Source organism: Somniosus microcephalus, chromosome 23, assembly GCF_052327205.1.
Source record: "Somniosus microcephalus isolate GS21.2 chromosome 23, FLI_Smic_1.0, whole genome shotgun sequence".
In the NCBI taxonomy this organism is placed as follows: Eukaryota; Metazoa; Chordata; class Chondrichthyes; order Squaliformes; family Somniosidae; genus Somniosus; species Somniosus microcephalus.
Window position 1 is genome coordinate 36,078,004 of NC_141009.1, and position 18,635 is coordinate 36,096,638.

The 18,635-nt window shown below is 45.4% G+C and overlaps 1 protein-coding gene across 3 annotated transcripts in view; it reads left to right on the forward strand.

The window, feature by feature from the left end:
• LOC147101821 (glutamine synthetase-like) overlaps positions 1-4,795 on the forward strand; it is a 114,804-nt gene extending 110,009 nt beyond the window's left edge. For all 3 annotated transcript variants that reach the window (XM_085965783.1, XM_085965782.1, XM_085965781.1), the window contains exon 7: positions 3,927-4,795. In XM_085965783.1, coding sequence (XP_085821909.1) covers positions 3,927-4,224 — 298 coding nt within the window. In that variant the 3' untranslated portion in view covers positions 4,225-4,795. The remainder of the gene's footprint in view (positions 1-3,926) is intronic.
• Positions 4,796-18,635: the final 13,840 nt, after the last annotated feature.

The following is an 18,635-nucleotide window of genomic DNA, read 5'->3' on the forward strand; positions in this document are numbered from 1 at the left end:
TGAAGTTGGCGTTCTGTATCAAATATATGAACTGCATTCAACCAATTTAAATTCTTTTTTCTTAATTGCACTTCAGAAAACTGTCCAAGTATGAATAATTGGTAATTCAATTGCAACAATAACTTGCATTTATATATCTCCTTTAACTGAGAAAAACATCCCAAGGTGCATCACAGAAGCATAATCAGCACCGAGCAAAAGAAGGAGATATTAGCTAGGGTGACGAACAGCTTGCTCAAAGAGGTTGGTTTTAAGGAGGACCTTAAAGGAGGAGGGGGAGGTAGATAGGCGGTGAGGTTTCGAGAGGGAATTCCAGAGCTTAAGGCTTAGAAACTAGAGAAAGATGCAGGTTTTGGGTTAGGGTGGGGAACCGTTGGCTTAATGAGCATGGGGAAGGAGATGGATGCAACACAAGAACATCCATCTTCACTTCCTGCTGCATCTGTCCCTGGAAAAATTCTCCCCACCCCCTCCCAAGTAAATTATATCGGCACTTTGTATTTCCAACAGCAAAGCAAAATCTTTATTCTCTCCCATTGTGGTTGTTCCCTCTCGTATGGCTCCCATTTTTGTTCCCTCAAATGCAAGGGGTACAGACCTGAACGTATCTGGCACAACTGGTTCAGCCATCCATTAACCAATTTGGCTGGACCACAGTGAATGGTATCATACCTCACTCTCCTCTGCCAAAACTGCCCACTACTGCCAGGACTATCCTGGAGAGCAAAGATAACCCTCAGCTTATTTTCTTCTTAACCAACCATCTGCTTAAACCTCTCTCCTCTACACCCTCACCTGTAACAAGTGCAAGGAGATCTTGGAGTTGTTTGTCACTATGATTGAGACCATCATTCAGCTTCCCTTTGCTGCTTCCTCCCCATCCCCTTGCTAAACCTTCCCCCATGCTTGAGCCCTGAATGCGTGTTTCTCTCTCATTTCATTCCCATCTCCTCTCTCGCTCTCTCTGAGCTCATCTTGTCCATGAGAATCACCTCCTGCTCCCTTGACCCCATTCACACTAAACTGCTGTCCACCCAGTTTCCCTTCCTGGCCCCCATGCTAGTTGACTTTGTAAATAGCTCCATCTTCTATGGTACTATTTCCACCCCCAGCCCCCTCATCCCCACCCTTTCAAAACTGCTGTCACCACCTTCGACACCTCTGTTCTTGCAAACTATGGCCCCCATCTCCAACCTCCCTTTCTTCGCCAAAGCCCTTGAACATGTTGTCACCTCCAAAATCCGTGCCCATCTTTCTCCCAACTGCCTGTTTGAATTTCTCCAATCAGGTTTCCATCTCGGCCACAGCATCAAAATGGCCCGAACCAAAGCCACAAGTAATATCTGTAACTATGACCTTGGTGCAATATCCCTCCTCAACCTTTGAGCAGCCTTTGACACAGTCGACCACACCATCGTCCTCCAGTGCCTTTCCTCAGTTCTCCAGCTCAGTGCACTTCCCTCACTTTGTTCCACTATTACCTATCCGATCATAGCCAGACCATCTCCCGCAATGGCTTCTCTTCCTGCCCCTGCAACATTATCTCTAGATTCCCCAAAAACTCTATCCTTGGCAAGCTCCTCTTCCTTATCTACATGATGCCCTTTGGCAACATCAACCATAGACATGAGGACAGCTTCCACATGTGTGCTGACAACACCCAGCTCTACCTCCCCAACACCTCTCTCGGTCCCTCCGCCATCTCTGTTGTCAGATTGCTTGTCTGACATCAGGTCTCGATGAGCTGGAATTTCCTCCAGCTAAACATTGGTAAGACTGAAGCCATCATGTTAGGCTTCCACCACAAACTCGATACCCTTGCACCACCGATCTCTAGCCATTGCCTTAGGCTGAACCAGACTGTTCGTTACCTCAACCTCCTGTTTGAGCCTGAACTGAGCTTTTGACCCTATATCCTCTCCATCATAAAGACGGTCTACTTCCACCACCATAACATCTGGTGATTTTGTAAATGAAAATAAGGAAATAGTGGACATGTTGAATAATTACTTTGCGTCAGTATTTACAGTAGAGGAAGAGGAAACTAATATTGAATCAGGGATGGGGACTCACCAAAATAACAGTAATGAAGAAAATAATAACACTAAACAGTAACGTCCCCAGGACCAGATGGTTTCCATCCCAGGGGTTTAAAGGATGGAAGTAGGTGAGAACATTGCAGATGCCCTAACTATAATCTTCCAAATTTATCTCGATTCAAGAACTGTTTCTTTAGACAGCAAAATTGCACATGTCACTCCCCTATTTAAGAAAGGTGAGAGGGGAACCAGGGAATTATACACCAGTTAGCCTAACATCAGTTGTCAGGAAATTACTGTAGTCTATAAGGATAGTGACTGAACATCTTGAACATTTTCCGCTGATCTGAGAGAGCCAGCATGGATTTGTAAAGGGTAGGTCATGCCTGATGAAGTTGATTGAATTTTTTGAAGAGGTGATTAAAGTAGTGGACAGGGGAATGTCTATAGATGTTATTTATATGGACTTCCAGAAGGCATTTGATAAAGTGCCTCATAAGAGACTTTTAACTAAGTTTGAAGCTCATGGAATTGAAGGCAAATTATTGACCTGGCTAGGAAAATGGATGAGCGGCAAGAGACAGAGAGTAGGGATAATGGGCAGGTACTCTAATTTGCAGGATGTGACTAGTGGTGCCCCACAGGGATCTGTTTTGGGGCCTCAACTATTCACTGTATTTATTAACAACTTAGATGATGGGATAGAGAGCCTCATATCCAAGTTTGCCGATGACACAAAGATAGGCGGCATTATAAGCAGTGTAGATGGAAGCATAAATTACCAAGAGATATTAATAGATTACGTGAATGGGCAAAACTGTGGCAAATGTGAGGTCATCCACTTTGGACCTAAAAAGAATAGATCAGAGTACTTTCTAAATGGTGAAAAGTTGAGGTCCAAAGAGACTTGGGGGCCCGAGTACATAGATTGTTAAACAGATACAGAGCTGAACACAGTACTTCAGGCGAGGTCTAACTAGGGATTTGTACAGCTGTAGCATAACTTCTATCCCCTTGTATTCTAGTCATCTAGATATAAAGTCCAGCATTCCATTAGCCTTTTTGATTTTTTTTTGTACCTGTGCGTGGCATTTTAGTGATCTATGTACATGGACCTGTAAGTCTCTTTGGACCTCCACTGTATGAATGGCTGTTCAAAAGGTAGATTTTGGTCAATTGACAATATTAAAACCATGCAAGATCTGGCTGAAAAGCAATCAATATTAACTGCTGCTATATGACAGCTTTAAGAGAATTGCAGCAAATCAGTTGCTAGAAAGAGCAAATCTGCTCTGTGTAAAAGGGAGGGGGGAGACCAGCACGGTGGCATAGTGGTTAGCACTGTTGCCTCACAGCGCCAGAGACCCAGGTTCGAATCCGGCCTCGGGCGACTGTCTGTGTGGAGTTTGCACATTCTCCCCGGGTGCTCCGGTTTCCTCCCACAGTCCAAAGATGTGCGGGTTAGGTTGATTGGCTATGATAAATTGACCCTTAGTGTTAGGGGGATTAAATACGTGGGGTTACAAGGATAGGGTGGGATATGTGTTGGTGTGGGGGTTACGGGGATCGGGTGGGATATGTGTCGGTGCAGGCTCGATGGGCCGAAATGGCCTCTATCTGCACTGTGGGGTTTCTGTGATCTGTTGACTGCCTCAGCTCAGTCTGGTTGGTTCTCCAAATATGCTGCGTTGAAGGGCGGGACTCTACTGGACCATTTATTTTCTTCCACTGCCTCTCATTAAAATTTCATAACTATGCAAAGGTCAATACAGCACATGTGTAATGCATACTCTTCATTTTGTAGGAGATCCTAGGTTGAAATGACCCAGGATGACGGACTAAACAGACTCACATTTAATATTTGCATGTACAAAACATTTGATTTAGGTGTATTGAAGAAGCAGTTGAAAAGCTGAGTAAGAGGCACCCATATCACATCCACATGTATGATCCAAAAGGAGGGTTGGATAATTCCAGAAGGCTAACTGGAAAACACGAAACATCAAATATCCATGACTTCTCGGCTGGAATTGCAAACCGTGGGGCCAGCATCAGAATCCCACGTCAGGTTGGACAAGATGGTTATGGATACTTTGAGGACAGAAGACCATCTGCAAACTGTGACCCTTATGCTGTCACTGAAGCCCTGGTCAGGACCTGCATCCTAAATGAAACTGGAAATTAGCCAAAAAAGTTGCACTAAATGATGGGATTTAGAACTACAGGACTCCATAGTACCCATGAGGTTGAGTGGTATTTTATCCAATCCAAAAGGGTTCTCTTTTTGTCAATATCTCTTAAAAGCCAAGTGTTTCAAGTCTTTTAACCACTTACTTGAATGGCGATGTTCAATTCATACTTGTTCTATTTGGAAACTAGGTTGTACCTGTGTGTACATATAGCACATTTAATATTCTTACTACATTGATCAATGGAAAATATTATCAATCTTTAAGTCCAAACTGGATGAATATTCAGGGTAGCTGGAATTAATGAAACTTGATGTGCAGCTTTCTGATACCACGTTTTTAATCTTGGGATATCATAATTTCTATAAAATGTAGTCTAGAATATACTAAAGTTTGAATCTCTTCTAAGACACTCAAATGTTTTCAATATGAATATAGAAGGGGTCACGATTTAGCTTGTACTTTGAATTAGTATTTTTAATATAAAATAACAATATTATGTAGGTGAAATAGTTCATGTTTATTCTGATATTTCTCTTTGTATGGAATAAATCTTTTTGGACCGATGGTTATGCCTAAAAGTGTATGATTTTCAAATATTTGATAACTTCCTGGAATTTCATTTTAAAATCCTTTTTATATTTAACTTTTTTCCCCAATTTGTTTAGTCTTCCCCTTTTATTCTTAAGGTTCCAACTCTTGTAGTGCTACAGATGCACAGGTTCAACAATCCTTCAGCACTTCACCCAAATGACAACTCATTGCGAGCTTAAACTGAGCCAAGTGGCCAGTTTCCGTGCTGTAGGCTCAATGTAACAGTGAATATCAACCACATTAGGCCTTGTCACCGTGCCCGATCCTGTCCTTGTTGAACGGTCAGCCAAGGCCAGTGGATAGCAACCAGGAATGGAAATGTTTGCTGGTATTTTTTTCTCCTCTCTAACTCATAAGTACTGAATCTAATTCTAGTACCTCCACTGCTGTCCTGACTTGAGTTTAGAAACTCAGCATAGACTAGGAGTTGAAACTGGGACCTTTGTTCTGGTTTAGCATACACCCTCAGTGGTGTCTTTTACTCACTCGACTAGTGGAATAGTATCAGACTTGAAGTCTTCTAAATCCTTGTTCTCAAAACAGTTGAAGCAATGTTGTATTTCTCAATAAACAATAGGCCAGATTTTGCTCTCGGGGGCAAATGAATGGCGCCAGCCGTTCATTACATTTGCACTTTCCCACAGACTTTCTATGGAATTTTGCACTGGAACTTGCGGCGATTAGAGAGCCATTTCAGCGCAGCACCCTCTATAGGGGATCTGGGCCCTCTGAACAGGCCAAGCAACTGTATCTCCTTAACCAATCAGATTGGAATGGTGAATGAAACACGCATCGTCTAAACCAGGAAGTGTAAAGTAAGAATATTGAATTCAATGCCAAATCATGTACAGAAAGCAAAATAACGAGAGGGAAAGAAAGATGGGATTAAGAAAGGGAGGAGAAAAAAAAGACAAAGAAAAAGGTTTTTTTTTTATTTACATTTTAATTTTTTTAAGATCTCCAACAATGATTAAAATCTGAAGGAATGAGACTCCACACTTGTAAAAGTTCATTTTCAGGGCCAGAGAGGTTGTTTGGTAGTAAGACTTATCACACCATTAAAAATCCACTTGCATTAGAATGTACACACCTTAACTTTTTCTGGTGTGTTTAGTGAGTACCTAGTGAGTAAGTACAGCAGCTTCACACCATTCCATGTGTTTCAAGGCTGGGCCTCTTGGTGAGATATTGGTATAGCAAAGCTTCTGGAGGAGCAGGGCAACTCGGACAGCAACTTCCTGATTTCCGCGTTTAACTGTGTATATGTGGCCGCCGGTAGTTGCTGTCCGATTTACTCTTTAATAACGGTGACGCTTATAGCCTCACCATTATTTTTACTGCAAAATCCAAGCCAATGTCTTTTCAAGGCCATTCACGTGGATACTGCACCACCAGTTATTTGACATGGGTCTTTGACTATCATTTCCTCCAATCTTAACTCTTGATTTCAATCATATTATGAACAAAGCCAAGTGGAGACCGTGCACTTTCAAGCACATGAGGAGAGGTGGCAGCAAAGGGCTGTATAGAACCAATAGTCCTTTTTGAATAGGGCCCTATCACTTGCTGTATGAAGGGTTGTAGAATCCTGCCTTCTAATAGCATTCCATTGCTTACTTTTGCTGCAGGACAGCAAAAGAGGAGGAATTATTGCTGAATCTCTCCTCCACTATCATGCTGTGGGTGGAGAGTCTGATGTGCAGAACAGTGGGTCTCAAAGGTCAAAGGTGAAGGGGCAATTGACTGACAATTACCACAGGGCCCTTATAAGCATCTATGGGGTTGGGTGTAAAAATATGAGTCCTTTGGTCTGTCAGAGAACACTTCTTTTAATCGGATGTCTGTAAGTGCCAGTGCCCTTATTTTCTCATTGGCAAAAGAGAACAGGTGCACACCGTGGACCCAATATTTGCGGGGAGGGGGAAACCCGGAAAGCCTGGGGACGTAGTGTATCAGCAGGACCTCATTATCATTTTCTTCCGTTTCCTGCCCGACAGCTGGCCAGATTGACAGGCTGCCCAGCTGCGAGGTGGGAATGCCAGCTGTTGGGGACGGTCACTGAAAATCGGGAGAGATTGGGGCTTGGTGGGGTGGTGCGGAGGTGGGGGAGGGGTGATTGGAGCCTGGCAATTGGGAGGGAGAGATCGGAGCTTGGTGGGATGGTGCGGGGGAGGGGGTGGTGTGGTATGATTGGAGCCTGGCAATTGGGAGGGAGAGATCGGAGCTTGCTGGGATGGTGCGGGGGGGGTTGGTATGATTGGAGCCTGGCAATTGGGAGGGAGAGATCGGAGCTTGGTGGGATGGTGCGGGGGAGGGGGGGGTGTGGTATGATTGGAGCCTGGCAATTGGGAGGGAGAGATCGGAGCTTGCTGGGATGGTGCGGGGCGGGTGGTATGATTGGAGCCTGGCAATTGGAAGGGAGCTTAGGATCGGGACCGGGGGGGTGGTGTGGGTGCGGCGGGGCCAGAAACTGACAGGAAGTTTGAGATCAGGGCACGATATGGGGATCGCGGCAGCGAGGAGAGGATGACCAAAAACTTCCTTGAGGGGCTTGGGGGGGACACCACTGGTCTTTCTGGCTCGCAAGGAGTGCTCTAAAAAGCACGAATCTGCTGGAGCCGGCAGCTCTCGCCTCCATTTTGCTTCCCGAGACCTGGGAAACCCGGCCAGCAGCACTGTGGGACCCTGATTTAAATATTATAATGAAGTGTCCTGTCTCTCGAAGACAGGACAGACGCAGGCCATGCAACCCACTGCTGTAAGAATGGCGGCAGGCGCGTACACAGTGTGTTGGGTACACGTTCCCCGGTTTATTTTTTAACCCCTGCCTGTCGTAGTGGGGTTAATAGCAAGGTCCGTGTTTCTTGGAATCATTTTGACGGTGCATTTCAATGTAAGCGCATTGAGTCACGGTGTTTCTTGCTCCAGTGCATCTGTGTTGTGCCAGGTTTTACATCCATAATGCTTCTAAAATTAATGCATCCTTTATATTTCTCGCAAGACATGGCGATTGTGTACAATTTTGATACAGCTTGCTTTAAGAACCAAGTAAGAGGCCACTCATTGCATACTTTCTAATATTGTACTCCCAATCTCTCCCTAAATTAATCTGAGAAAACAATATAAATTTCTCCCAAACGCCAACCCCCCGCCCTGCCCCCCCACCCACCCAATGTTCCTCCCTGACCTACACCCCACAGTAACAAAATACTGCAGATGCTGGAAATCTGAAATAACAACAGAATATGCTGCAAACATTCAGCAGGTCAGGCAGCATCAGTGGAGAGAGAAACAGAGTTAACGTTTCAGGACTGGGACCCTTCGTCAGAACTGGCAAAAGTTAGAGATGTAACAGGTTTTAAGCAGCTGCAGGGGCAGGGAAAGGGGGAGGGGAGGAAAGAACACAAGGGACAGTCTGTGATAGGGTGGAAGGCAGGAGTGGTTAAATGTTGCAAATGGGGATGGCAGAATCATCAACAGCTGCCGCCTGAAAAAACAGGTGCAGAGGTTATGGTCTGAAATTGTTGAACTCAATGTTGAGTCCAGAAGGCTGTAAAGTGACTAATCGAAAGATGAGGTGCTGTTCCTCGAGCTTATGTTGAGCTTCGTTGGAACAGTGTAAGAGGCCGAGGACAGAGAGGTCAGAGTGGGGGTGGAGCGGAGAATTAAAGTGACAAGCGGCTGGAAGCTCGGGATCACCCATATGGACTGAACGGAGGTGTTCCGCAAAGCGGTCACCCAATCTGCGTTTGTTCTCCCCAATGTAGAGGAGACTGCATTGTGAGCAACGAATGCAGTATACTAAATTGCAAGAAGTACAAGTAAATCGCTGTTTCACCTGGAAGGAGTGTTTGGGGCCCTGGACGGTGGGAAGGGAGGAGGTAAAAGGGAAGATGTTGCATCTCCTGCACTTGCACGGAAAGGTACCGTGGGGAGGGGAGGGGCTATTGGGAGTGGCTGAGGAGTGGACCAGGGTGTCGTGGAAGGAGCGGTCCCTTCGGAATGCTGAAAGGGGAGGGGAGGGGAAGATGTGTTTGGTGGTGGGATCACGCTGGAGGTGGCGGAAATGGCGGAGGATGATCCGTTGAATGTGGAGGCTGTTGGGGTGAAAGGTGAGGACAAGGGGAACCCTATCGTGGCTCTGGGAGTGAGGGGAAGGGGTGAGAGCAGAAGTGCGGGAAATGGAATGCTCAACCACAGTAGAGGGGAATTCTCAGTTGAGAAAAAGGGAAGACATATCGGAAGCACTAGTATGTCTCACACCCCACAATGTCTCTCATGTCTCTCCTCTCTCTCTCTCTCTCTCTCACTGCACCATCCTTATTATCCCAACAGCAGTGGATCCTGTTAGGGATTTTTATCTGGAAAAATACAGCATGAATGACACCTGCCTAAAGTAAAGTTGGAGTATATGATTAATATCTGGGTAACAGTATCAATAACATATCTTAGCAATAGATGTTGATTATCTAATGTGTGCTTTATTTACAGTTTAAGATGTGCAAAGAAACCCACGTGTAAACAAGACCTTTTCTGGTGTAATTTTTTACAAGTTAAAATCGCTTGTCTTTAGTGAGAGTGTTGCAATATTTAGGTATGTCATGTTTATTGTGTATTCTTTAGTCTGTTTTGCAGTGCCTAAAATAATTTGAGAATTTCTTGCAGACCTGCATTGATATTGCAGATGTTTGAAATATTTTTTTACAAAAGGGGCTTGAAATGCATTGTTAGTATGATTTTTATCTTCACCCCCTGACGTGGAAGTTAACCTTTCCAAATGCTGAGAGCTGATATTTGACCTATGACGTATGCCATGATGTATAACAGGAATGTAGAAGGTTCACACTCTGGCACTGAGCAAGTTTAGTTTTGCGGTTTCACTCTTTTAAGTTTTTACTACAGTTCCTATGTGTGCTTTTCACTATTGCTGCAATTGTGCACATCAGAGAATAGAATCATAGAATGGTTACAGCACGGAAGAAGGCCATTCGGCCCGTCGAGCCCGTGTCAGCTCTCTGCAAGAGCTCTTCAGTTAGTCCCCCTCCCCCGCCATTTCCCCGTAGCCCTGCAAATTTCTTTCCTTCAGATACTTATCCAACTCCCTTTTGAAAGCCGTGATTGAATCTGCCTCCACCACCCTTTCAGGCAGTACATTCCAGATCTTAACCACTCGCTGCATAAAAAAGTTTTTTCTTACATCGCCTTTGGTTCTTTTGCCAATCACCTTAAATTTGTGTCCTCTGGTTCTTGACTCTTCTGCCAATGGGAACAGCTTCCCTCTATCTACTCTGTCCAGACCCCTCATGATTTGTAGTGTACATTAATGATTTAGATATAAATGTAGGAGGTATGATCAGTAAGTTCGCAGATGACACGAAAATTGGTGGAGTGTAGGAACGGAAGTTCCTATCCGAATAACGAAGTCCAACGCAGTGAAACGAAATAATTAAACTTTAATAAACAAAATACTTTAACTGATAACTACAAGAGCAGAGGTCAGCAGGTCTGTACCGCTCTCCAGCCTTTCTCAGACTGCCCTTAAGTACTGGAAACCGACGTCATGACGTCATCACGCTTTCCGCGCCAACTGGGGGTCACGTGATCGGCGTCATGACGTCATCACGTGGAAATACAAGAACCTACACACAGCTTAAAGGTGCAGTCCACAACTGTACTACAGAGTGGTTAAAGAAATGATTACAGATTGTTCAGTGTCTCTTGGTGGCTCCGCCACAGGCGCCCCCCCAGAATTCTCTTTAACAGACAGCATCAAACGTGCAGGAGGTTTAATTATTCTGCCCGAACGACTACGAACTTCAGACGCTGGATCATTAGAAGATGAGCCAACATTTGGCTGTGTCTGAAGCGGTACATCTGGGGTGGAGGAAACCGTAGCAGAAGGTGTAGACGAGGATGGAGCCGAAGCAGGCAATTTAAGGGCAACGGCGTTCGTGTTCATTATGAATATCTCGAAGAAAGTTGTCCAACGAGCTCGGGGTCACCAATGTAGGAACGGAAGTTCCTATCCGAATAACGAAGTCCAACGCAGTGAAATGAAATAATTAAACTTTAATAAACAAAATACTTTAACTGATAACTACAAGAGCAGAGGTCAGCAGGTCTGTACCGCTCTCCAGCCGTTCTCAGACTGCCCTTAAATACTGGAAACCGACGGCATGACGTCATCACGCTTTCCGCGCCAACTGGGGGTCACGTGATCGGCGTCATGACGTCATCACGTGGAAATACAAGAACCGACACACAGCTTAAAGGTGCAGTCCACAACTGCACTACAGAGTGGTTAAAGGAATGATTACAGATTGTTCAGTGTCTCTTGGTGGCTCCACCACAGGAGTGGTAAATAGCGAGGAGGGAAGCCTCAGGCTACAGGACGATATAGACGGGATGGTTAAATGGGCAGAACAGTGGCAAATGGAATTTAACCCTGAAAAGTGTGAGGTGATGTATTTTGGGAGGACTAACAAGGCAAGGGAATACACAATGAACGGTAGGACCCTAGGAAGGACAGAGGATCAGAGGGACCTTGGTATGCATGTACATAGATCCCTGAAGGCAGCAGGACAGGTAGATAAGATGGTTAAAAAGGCATATGGGATACTTGCCTTCATTAGCCGAGGCATAGAATATAAGAGCAGGGAGGTTATGATGGAGCTGTACAAAACGCTAGTTAGGCCACAGCTGGAATTCTGTGTGTAGTTCTGGTCGCCACACTATAGGAGGGATGTGATTGCTTTGGAGAGGGTGCAGAGGAGATTCACCAGGATGTTACCTGGGCTGGAGCACTTCAGCTATGAAGAGAGACTGGACAGGCTGGGGTTGGTTTTCTTAGAGCAGAGAAGGCTGAGGGGGGACCTGATTGAGGTGTACAAAATTATGAGGGGCATAGATAGGGTACATAGAAAGGAACTTTTCCCCTTAGTAGAGGGGTCAATAACCAGGGGGCATAGTTTCAAGGTAAGGGGCAGGAGGTTTAGAGGGGATTTGAGGACAAACTTTTTCACCCAGAGGGTGGTTGGAATCTGGAACTCACTGCCTGAAAGGGTGGTAGAGGCAGGAACCCTCAACATTCAAGAAGCATTTAGATGAGCACTTGAAACGCCATAGCATACAAGGCTACGGACCAAGTGCTGGAAAATGGGATTAGAATAGACAGGGCTTGATGGCCGGCGCGGACACGATGGGCTGAAGGGCCTCTTTCTGTGCTGTATAACTCTATGGCCTAGAAATTGAGTGGGCTTTGCGCCCATTTTGCGGCGCTAGAGGTCATTGCGCTGGACTTACAGCCGGTTCAGAAATTCCCTGGGGCCCTACCATCGGCGGTAGACCGGTTGCGCTGCGCCGGCACTGATGACGTCATCGGTGTGCGCAGCGTCCCGGTTGCCGTGGTGACGGGCCCCAGCGCCGAAATTGAGTTGCGGCCGCCTCGCCCGTGTCAGCCGCAACTAAGACTCTGGCAACCGAGTCTTACAGGAGTTTGCGCCGGCGCATTAAGGTCGCGCGGCGGCCGGCCGCTTTACTGCCGGCCGCCTGCCCGCACCTCCCTCCCCGAACTCCTCCACCCCCCCCCCCCCCGCGGAACAGATGCTTCTGGGCTGCGAGCCCGGCACTTCCCCGAGGTGCCAGGCTCATTTTTGTGAAGATTTTACCGGCCAGCGGGCGGGTGCAGGCAGCTCCTCCTTAACTGAAGGAGGAGGCCTGCACATCCCGAGCCTGCCGCACCGCATCGGGCGCCGCAGCGCCGGAATAGCGCCGCAATGCGGCAGGTAGCGCCCATTTTCAGGCGCAAACACCCTTCAGTAGCGCCGGCAGCCGTTTGGGCGCGGCGCTACTGAATTTTTGGCGCGCGCAGGGGGACTTAGCGCCGGCGCTAACTTTCCGGCGCTAAAGCCCTGGCGCGGCGCCAACTGAATTTCTAGGCCTAAGACTCTATGATTTTGAACACCTCTATCAAATCTCCTCTCAGCCTTCTCTGCTCCAAGGAGAACAACCCCAGCTTCTCCAGTCTATCAACATTACTGAAGTCCCTCATTCCTGGAATCATTCTCGTAAATCTTTTCTGCACCCTCTCTAAGGCCTTCACATCCTTCCTAAAGTGTGGTGCCCAGAATTGGGCACAGTACTCCAGTTGATGCTGAACCAGTGTTTTATACAGGTTCTTCATAATAACCACACTTTTGTACTCTATACCTCTGTTTATGAAGCCCAGGATCCCGTAAGCCTTTTTAACTGCTTTCTCAACCTGCCCTGCCACCTTCAACGATTTATGCACACATACCCCCAGGTCTCTGTTTGTGCACCTGCTTCAGGATTGTATCATTTAGTTTATATGTCCTCTCCTCATTCTTTCTGCCAAAATGTATCACTTCACACTTTTCTGCGTTAAATTTTATCCGCCACGTGGCCGCCCATTTCACTAGCCTGTCTATGTCTTCCTGAAGTCTATCACTCTCCTCCTCACTGTTCACTATACTTCCAAGTTTTGTGTCATCTGCAAATTTTGAAATTGTGCCCTTACACACACGTCCAAGTCATTAATATATATCAAGAAAACCAGTGGTCCTAGGACCGACCCCCATCATTCTTATGCAGTTTTTGTATGTTTTTTAGATTTTTTTGTAACTAACATACATTCTGAAATTCTGAAAAATCTCTCTTCCCTAACCTTTTCCAGTTCTGACGAAGGGTTTGACCCGAAACGTATACTCAATGACTGAGCCTCCACAGCCCTCTGGGGTAGAGAATTCCAAAGATTCACCACCCTCTGAGTGAAGAAATTTCTCCTCATCTCAGTCCTAAATGGCCGACCCCTTATTCTGAGACTGTGACCCCTGGTTCTAGACTCCCCAGCCAGGGGAAACATTCTCCCTGCATCTGCCCTGTCAAGCCCTGTAAGAATTTTGTATGTTTCAATGAGATTACCTCTCATTCTTCTGAACTCTAGAGAATATAGGCCTAGTCTACTCAATCTCTCCTCATAGGACAATCCCCCCATCCCAGGAATCAGTCTGGTGAACCTTTGTTGCACTTCCTCTATGGCAAGTATATCCTTCCTTAGGTAAGGAGACCAAAACTGTACACAATACTCCAGGTGTAGCCTCACCAGGGCCCTATATAATTGCAGTAAGACGCCTTTGCTCTTATACTCAAATCCTCTTGTAATAAAGGCCAACATACCATTTGCTTTCCTAATTGCTTGCTGTTCCTGCATGTTAACTTTCAGTGATTCGTGTACAAGGACACCCAGGTCCTTCTGAACACCAACATTTCCCAATCTCTCACTGTTTAAAAAATACTCTGCTTTTCTATTTTTCCCAACAAAGTGGATAACTTCACATTTCTCCACATTATATTCCATTTGCCATGTTCTTGCCCGCTCACTTAGCCTGTCAATATCCCCTTGAAGCTTCCTTGCATCCTCCTCACAACTTACATTCCCACCCAGCTTTGTATCAGCAGCAAACTTAGATATATTACATTTGGTCCCCTCATCCAAATCATTGATATAGATTGTGAATAGCTGAGGCCCAAGCACTGATCCTTGCGGTACCCCACTAGTTATAGCCTTAAACCCGAAAATGACCCGTTTATTCCTACTCCCTGTTTTCTGTCTCAATCCAATATTACCCCCAATCTCCTCAGTCCTAATTTTGTTTAATAACCTCTTGTGTGGCACCTTATCGAATGCGTCCTGAAAATCCAAATACACCACATCCACTGGTTCCCCCTTATCTATTCTGCTAGTTACAAGCTCAAAAATCTCTAACAGATTTGCCAAACATGATTTCCCTTTCAGAAATCCGTGTTGACTCTGCCCAATCCTATTATTATTTTCTAAGTGCCCTGTTACCACGTCCTTAATAATAGATTCTAGCATTTTCCCTACTACTGATGTCAGGCTAACTGGTCTGTAGTTCCCTGTTTTCTCTCTCCCTCCTTTCTTATATAGTGGGGTTACATTTGCTACCTTCCAATCCGTGGGAACCATTCTAGAATCTATGGAATTTTGGAAAATGACCACCAATGCATCCGCTATCTCTATAGCCACCAGTTTCAATACCCTAGGATGTAGGTCATCAGGTCCAGGGGATTTATTGGCTTTCAGTCCCATTTATTTCTCCAGTAATATTTTTTTACTAATACTAATTTCTTTCAGTTCCTCATTGTCGCTAGAGCCTTGGTTCTCCACTATTGACGGGAGGTTTTTTGCGTCTTCTTCTGTGAAGACAGACACAAAGGGCTCGATTTTAACAGCCCTGAGGAGGCGGGTTTGGAGGCGTGTCAGCTGCTAAAATTGGAAAAAAATGGCTTCAGACACCCAACCTGCCACCATCCCACCCCCATGCGATTTTCGTGAGTGTCTGTTCAGCTGCTCCCAAACTGACCCGACTCCAACGGCTGGGACAGGTAGTTAAGGCAGTTCAGAGCCTGTTAACTGCCTCAATAATCCTAGTTTGATCGAGGTTTCCCATTTTCCTGCCTCTGGCTCCTGTTTCCCGTCTTGTCAGAAACAGTCCTGCTGCAAGGAGACGAGTTGGTGGAGGACATGATCTGTAGTCATTATTGGTGCAGAACTTTAAAAGCACTCCTGTAACATGGCTTGCATTCAAATGTAACAACTTTGTTGTTGAAGGTTTGGGAAATGATTTTGTAAATCTTGTGACTGGTCAAGCTGACACACATCCGCTGTTTGAACTGATTGAGAATAATTTCAGGCCACTTTGAGCGTGCGCTTGCAAGCTTCTTGCCTCAACTGAAATCTATAACAATGGGATGGGAACGATTTACATCCTCTCATCCTGGTCGTCAGATTCGGAGGAAGAGCAGCGCGGCTTAGTGCTGCCGGATGAACAAGTGGCTCAGCATACAGCCTCCTTGGAGGAAGATGAAGAGGACAAGGAAGAGGATGAGGAGGAGGACAGGGAGCAATGCCTTGCAGGGCAAAATGTGGCCAATTCAGCAGCACACGACCACATTGCTGGCTGTCAGGCAAGGGATGCACTCATCCATGCCAGATTTGCGTAAGCTTACGCTTCAACCACAGGTGGCTGGCACATGGAGTTGAATATAAGTCTGACATTCTCAAAACCCCAGGCATCACCTCTCCAATAAACGGTGGTTTGCGCTCAGTGTCACCAGCAACATTCTACATGGAAAGCACCCTGAGCCCTCACTCTTGAGCTTCCATTTCCCAGAACACAGAGGCCACACTTTAGGTGATCTCAGCAGATCATTAAACCTTTTCCCACACTGAACCCATGCACACAGACCTCAAGCTCACCACCTTGGTTTGCTGAGGAGGCCTCCTCCTTCCGTTTCCAGGGAAGAGGAGCTCCTGACGTCCTCTAACTCCCTCAACAAGAGCATGGAGAGATCCCTCATTGAACCTGGGTGCAGCCTTAGTTATTGGGGCTGCCGTTCCTGCAGCAGCCAGCACCTTTAAGAGAAAAAAGCATTAATAGTACTAAACCAATGATTGGAACAAATCTGGCATCTTTTTCATTTCATAGTCAGATAATAAATTGATATATTAAAAAAATCATAAATATCTTTCTGGAATAATATGACCAGCAATTTTATTAATTAAATTTTGTTCAGAACAGACGCTGTCAACTCCCCTTTCTATAAAATACAGCACCAATACATCCCATTGACATTTTTTCCAATGGGGACATGGCCCCTTTAAATTTTCATTCAAACAATGCGTCATCAGACTCGAGAAACTGACCGCCTCCAAGCAATTGCCTGGAGGGACCCGCACGTCGGCCGTAACAAGGCCAATCAAATCAAAATAGTAACTGATGGGAGGTGGCAGCCGGGATCAAGTCAGAAAGTTGCCGAGCTGCAGGCCTGCCCTCAACCTGCCTCCATTAGTAAAATCGAGCCCAAAGTATTTGTTTAATTTCTCTGCCATTTCCTTATTCCCCATTATAATTTCTCCTGTCTCAGCCTGTAAGGGACCTACATTTACTTTCACTAGTCTTTTCCCTTTTACATACCTTTCGAAGCTTTAACAGTCTGTTTTTATGACTCTCGTTAGTTTACTCTCATATTCTATCTTCCCTTTCTTTATCAATTTCTTGGTCCTCCTTTGCTGAATTCTAAAATCCTCCCAATCCTCAGGCTTACTACTCTTTTTGGCAACATTATAAGCCTCTTCCTTTGATCTAATACTATCTTTAACTTCCCTTGTTAGCCACAGTTGGACCACTTTTCCTGTGGGGTTCGTGTGTCTTAAAGGAATTAATATTTGTTGTAAATTATGTATTAATTCTTTAGATGCTAGCCATTGCTTGTCTACGGTCATACCTTTTAATGTAGTTCCCCAATCTACCTTGGCCAACTCGCCCCTCATACCTACATAGTTTGCTTTGTTTAGATTTAAGACCCTAGTTTCAGATTTAACTAAATCAATTTCAAACTCAATCTAACATTTTATTATGGTCACTCTTCCCTAAAGGCCCCTTTACTACAAGGTTATTAATTAACCCTTTCTCATTGCACAATTTAGATCTAAAATAGCCTGTTCTCTAGTTGGTTCCTCAACATACTGATCTAGAAAACTATCTTGCATACATTCCATGAATTTGTCCTCCACACTATTACTGCAATTTTGGTTTGCCCATATGTAGATTAAAGTCCCCCATGATCACTGTATTACCCTTGTTACATGCGCCTCTAATTTCCTGATTTATATTCTGCCCTACATTACAACTATTGTTTGGTGGCCTCTAAACAACTCCCACCAATTTTTCTGCCCCTTGCTGTTTTTTAACTCCACCCAAACTGATTGTACTTCTTGATTTTCGGAGCCAAGATCCTTTCTCTCCACTGTCTTTATCCCATCCTTTATTATCAGGGCTACCCCTCCTCCTTTTCCATTTTGCCTATCTCTTCTAAAAGTTAAGTATCCTGGAATATTTAGTTCCCAACCTTGGCCACTTTGCAACCACGTCTCCATTATGGCTTTAGATCAAACCTGTTCATTTCTATCTGCGCTATTAATTCATCTATTTTGTTGTGAATGCTTCGCGCCATCAGATAGAGTGCCTTTAGCTTTGACTTATATCTATTTTTCCCTGATGTCACCTTAGTCACTGATGCCTTATTACTTTTGTTACTCTCTCTATCCCTTCCTGACCCACTCCGCTTATTTTTACCCAAATCTCTACTCTGCTCGAGAGCCTTGACATTTCTCTCGCTGCTTTTAAATTTACTCTTTCCTGAATCCTCCCACTCCCCCATCATTAGTTTAAAGCCCTGTCTACTGCCCTAGCTATTCAGTTCACCAGGACACTGGTCCCAGCCCAGTTTAAGTGGAGCCTGTCCCAAGGGAACAGCTCCCTCTTTCCCCAGTACTGGTGCCAGTGCCCCATGAACTGAAATCCCTTCCTCCCACACCACTCTTTGAGCCACGCATTTAAACCTCTAATCTGTTTGTCCCTATGCCAATTTGCACGTGGCTCAGGTAACAATCTAGAGATTATTACCTTTGAGGTTTTGCTTTTTAATTTGGATCCTAGCTCCTCAAACTCCCTCAGCAGAACCTCATTCCTAGTTCTACCTATGTCCTTGGTTCCTACGTGGACCACAACAACTGGAACCTCCCCCTCTCACCCCAAGTTCTTCTCCAGCCGCAAGGAGATGTCTTTAAACCTAGCACTGGGCAGGCAACACAACCTTCGTAACTCTCAGTCACGGCTGCAGAGAACAGTATCCCCCTGACTATACTGTCCCCTATCACAACTACATTCGCTTTCACTCCCCCCCCACTTGAATGGCCTCCTGCACCATG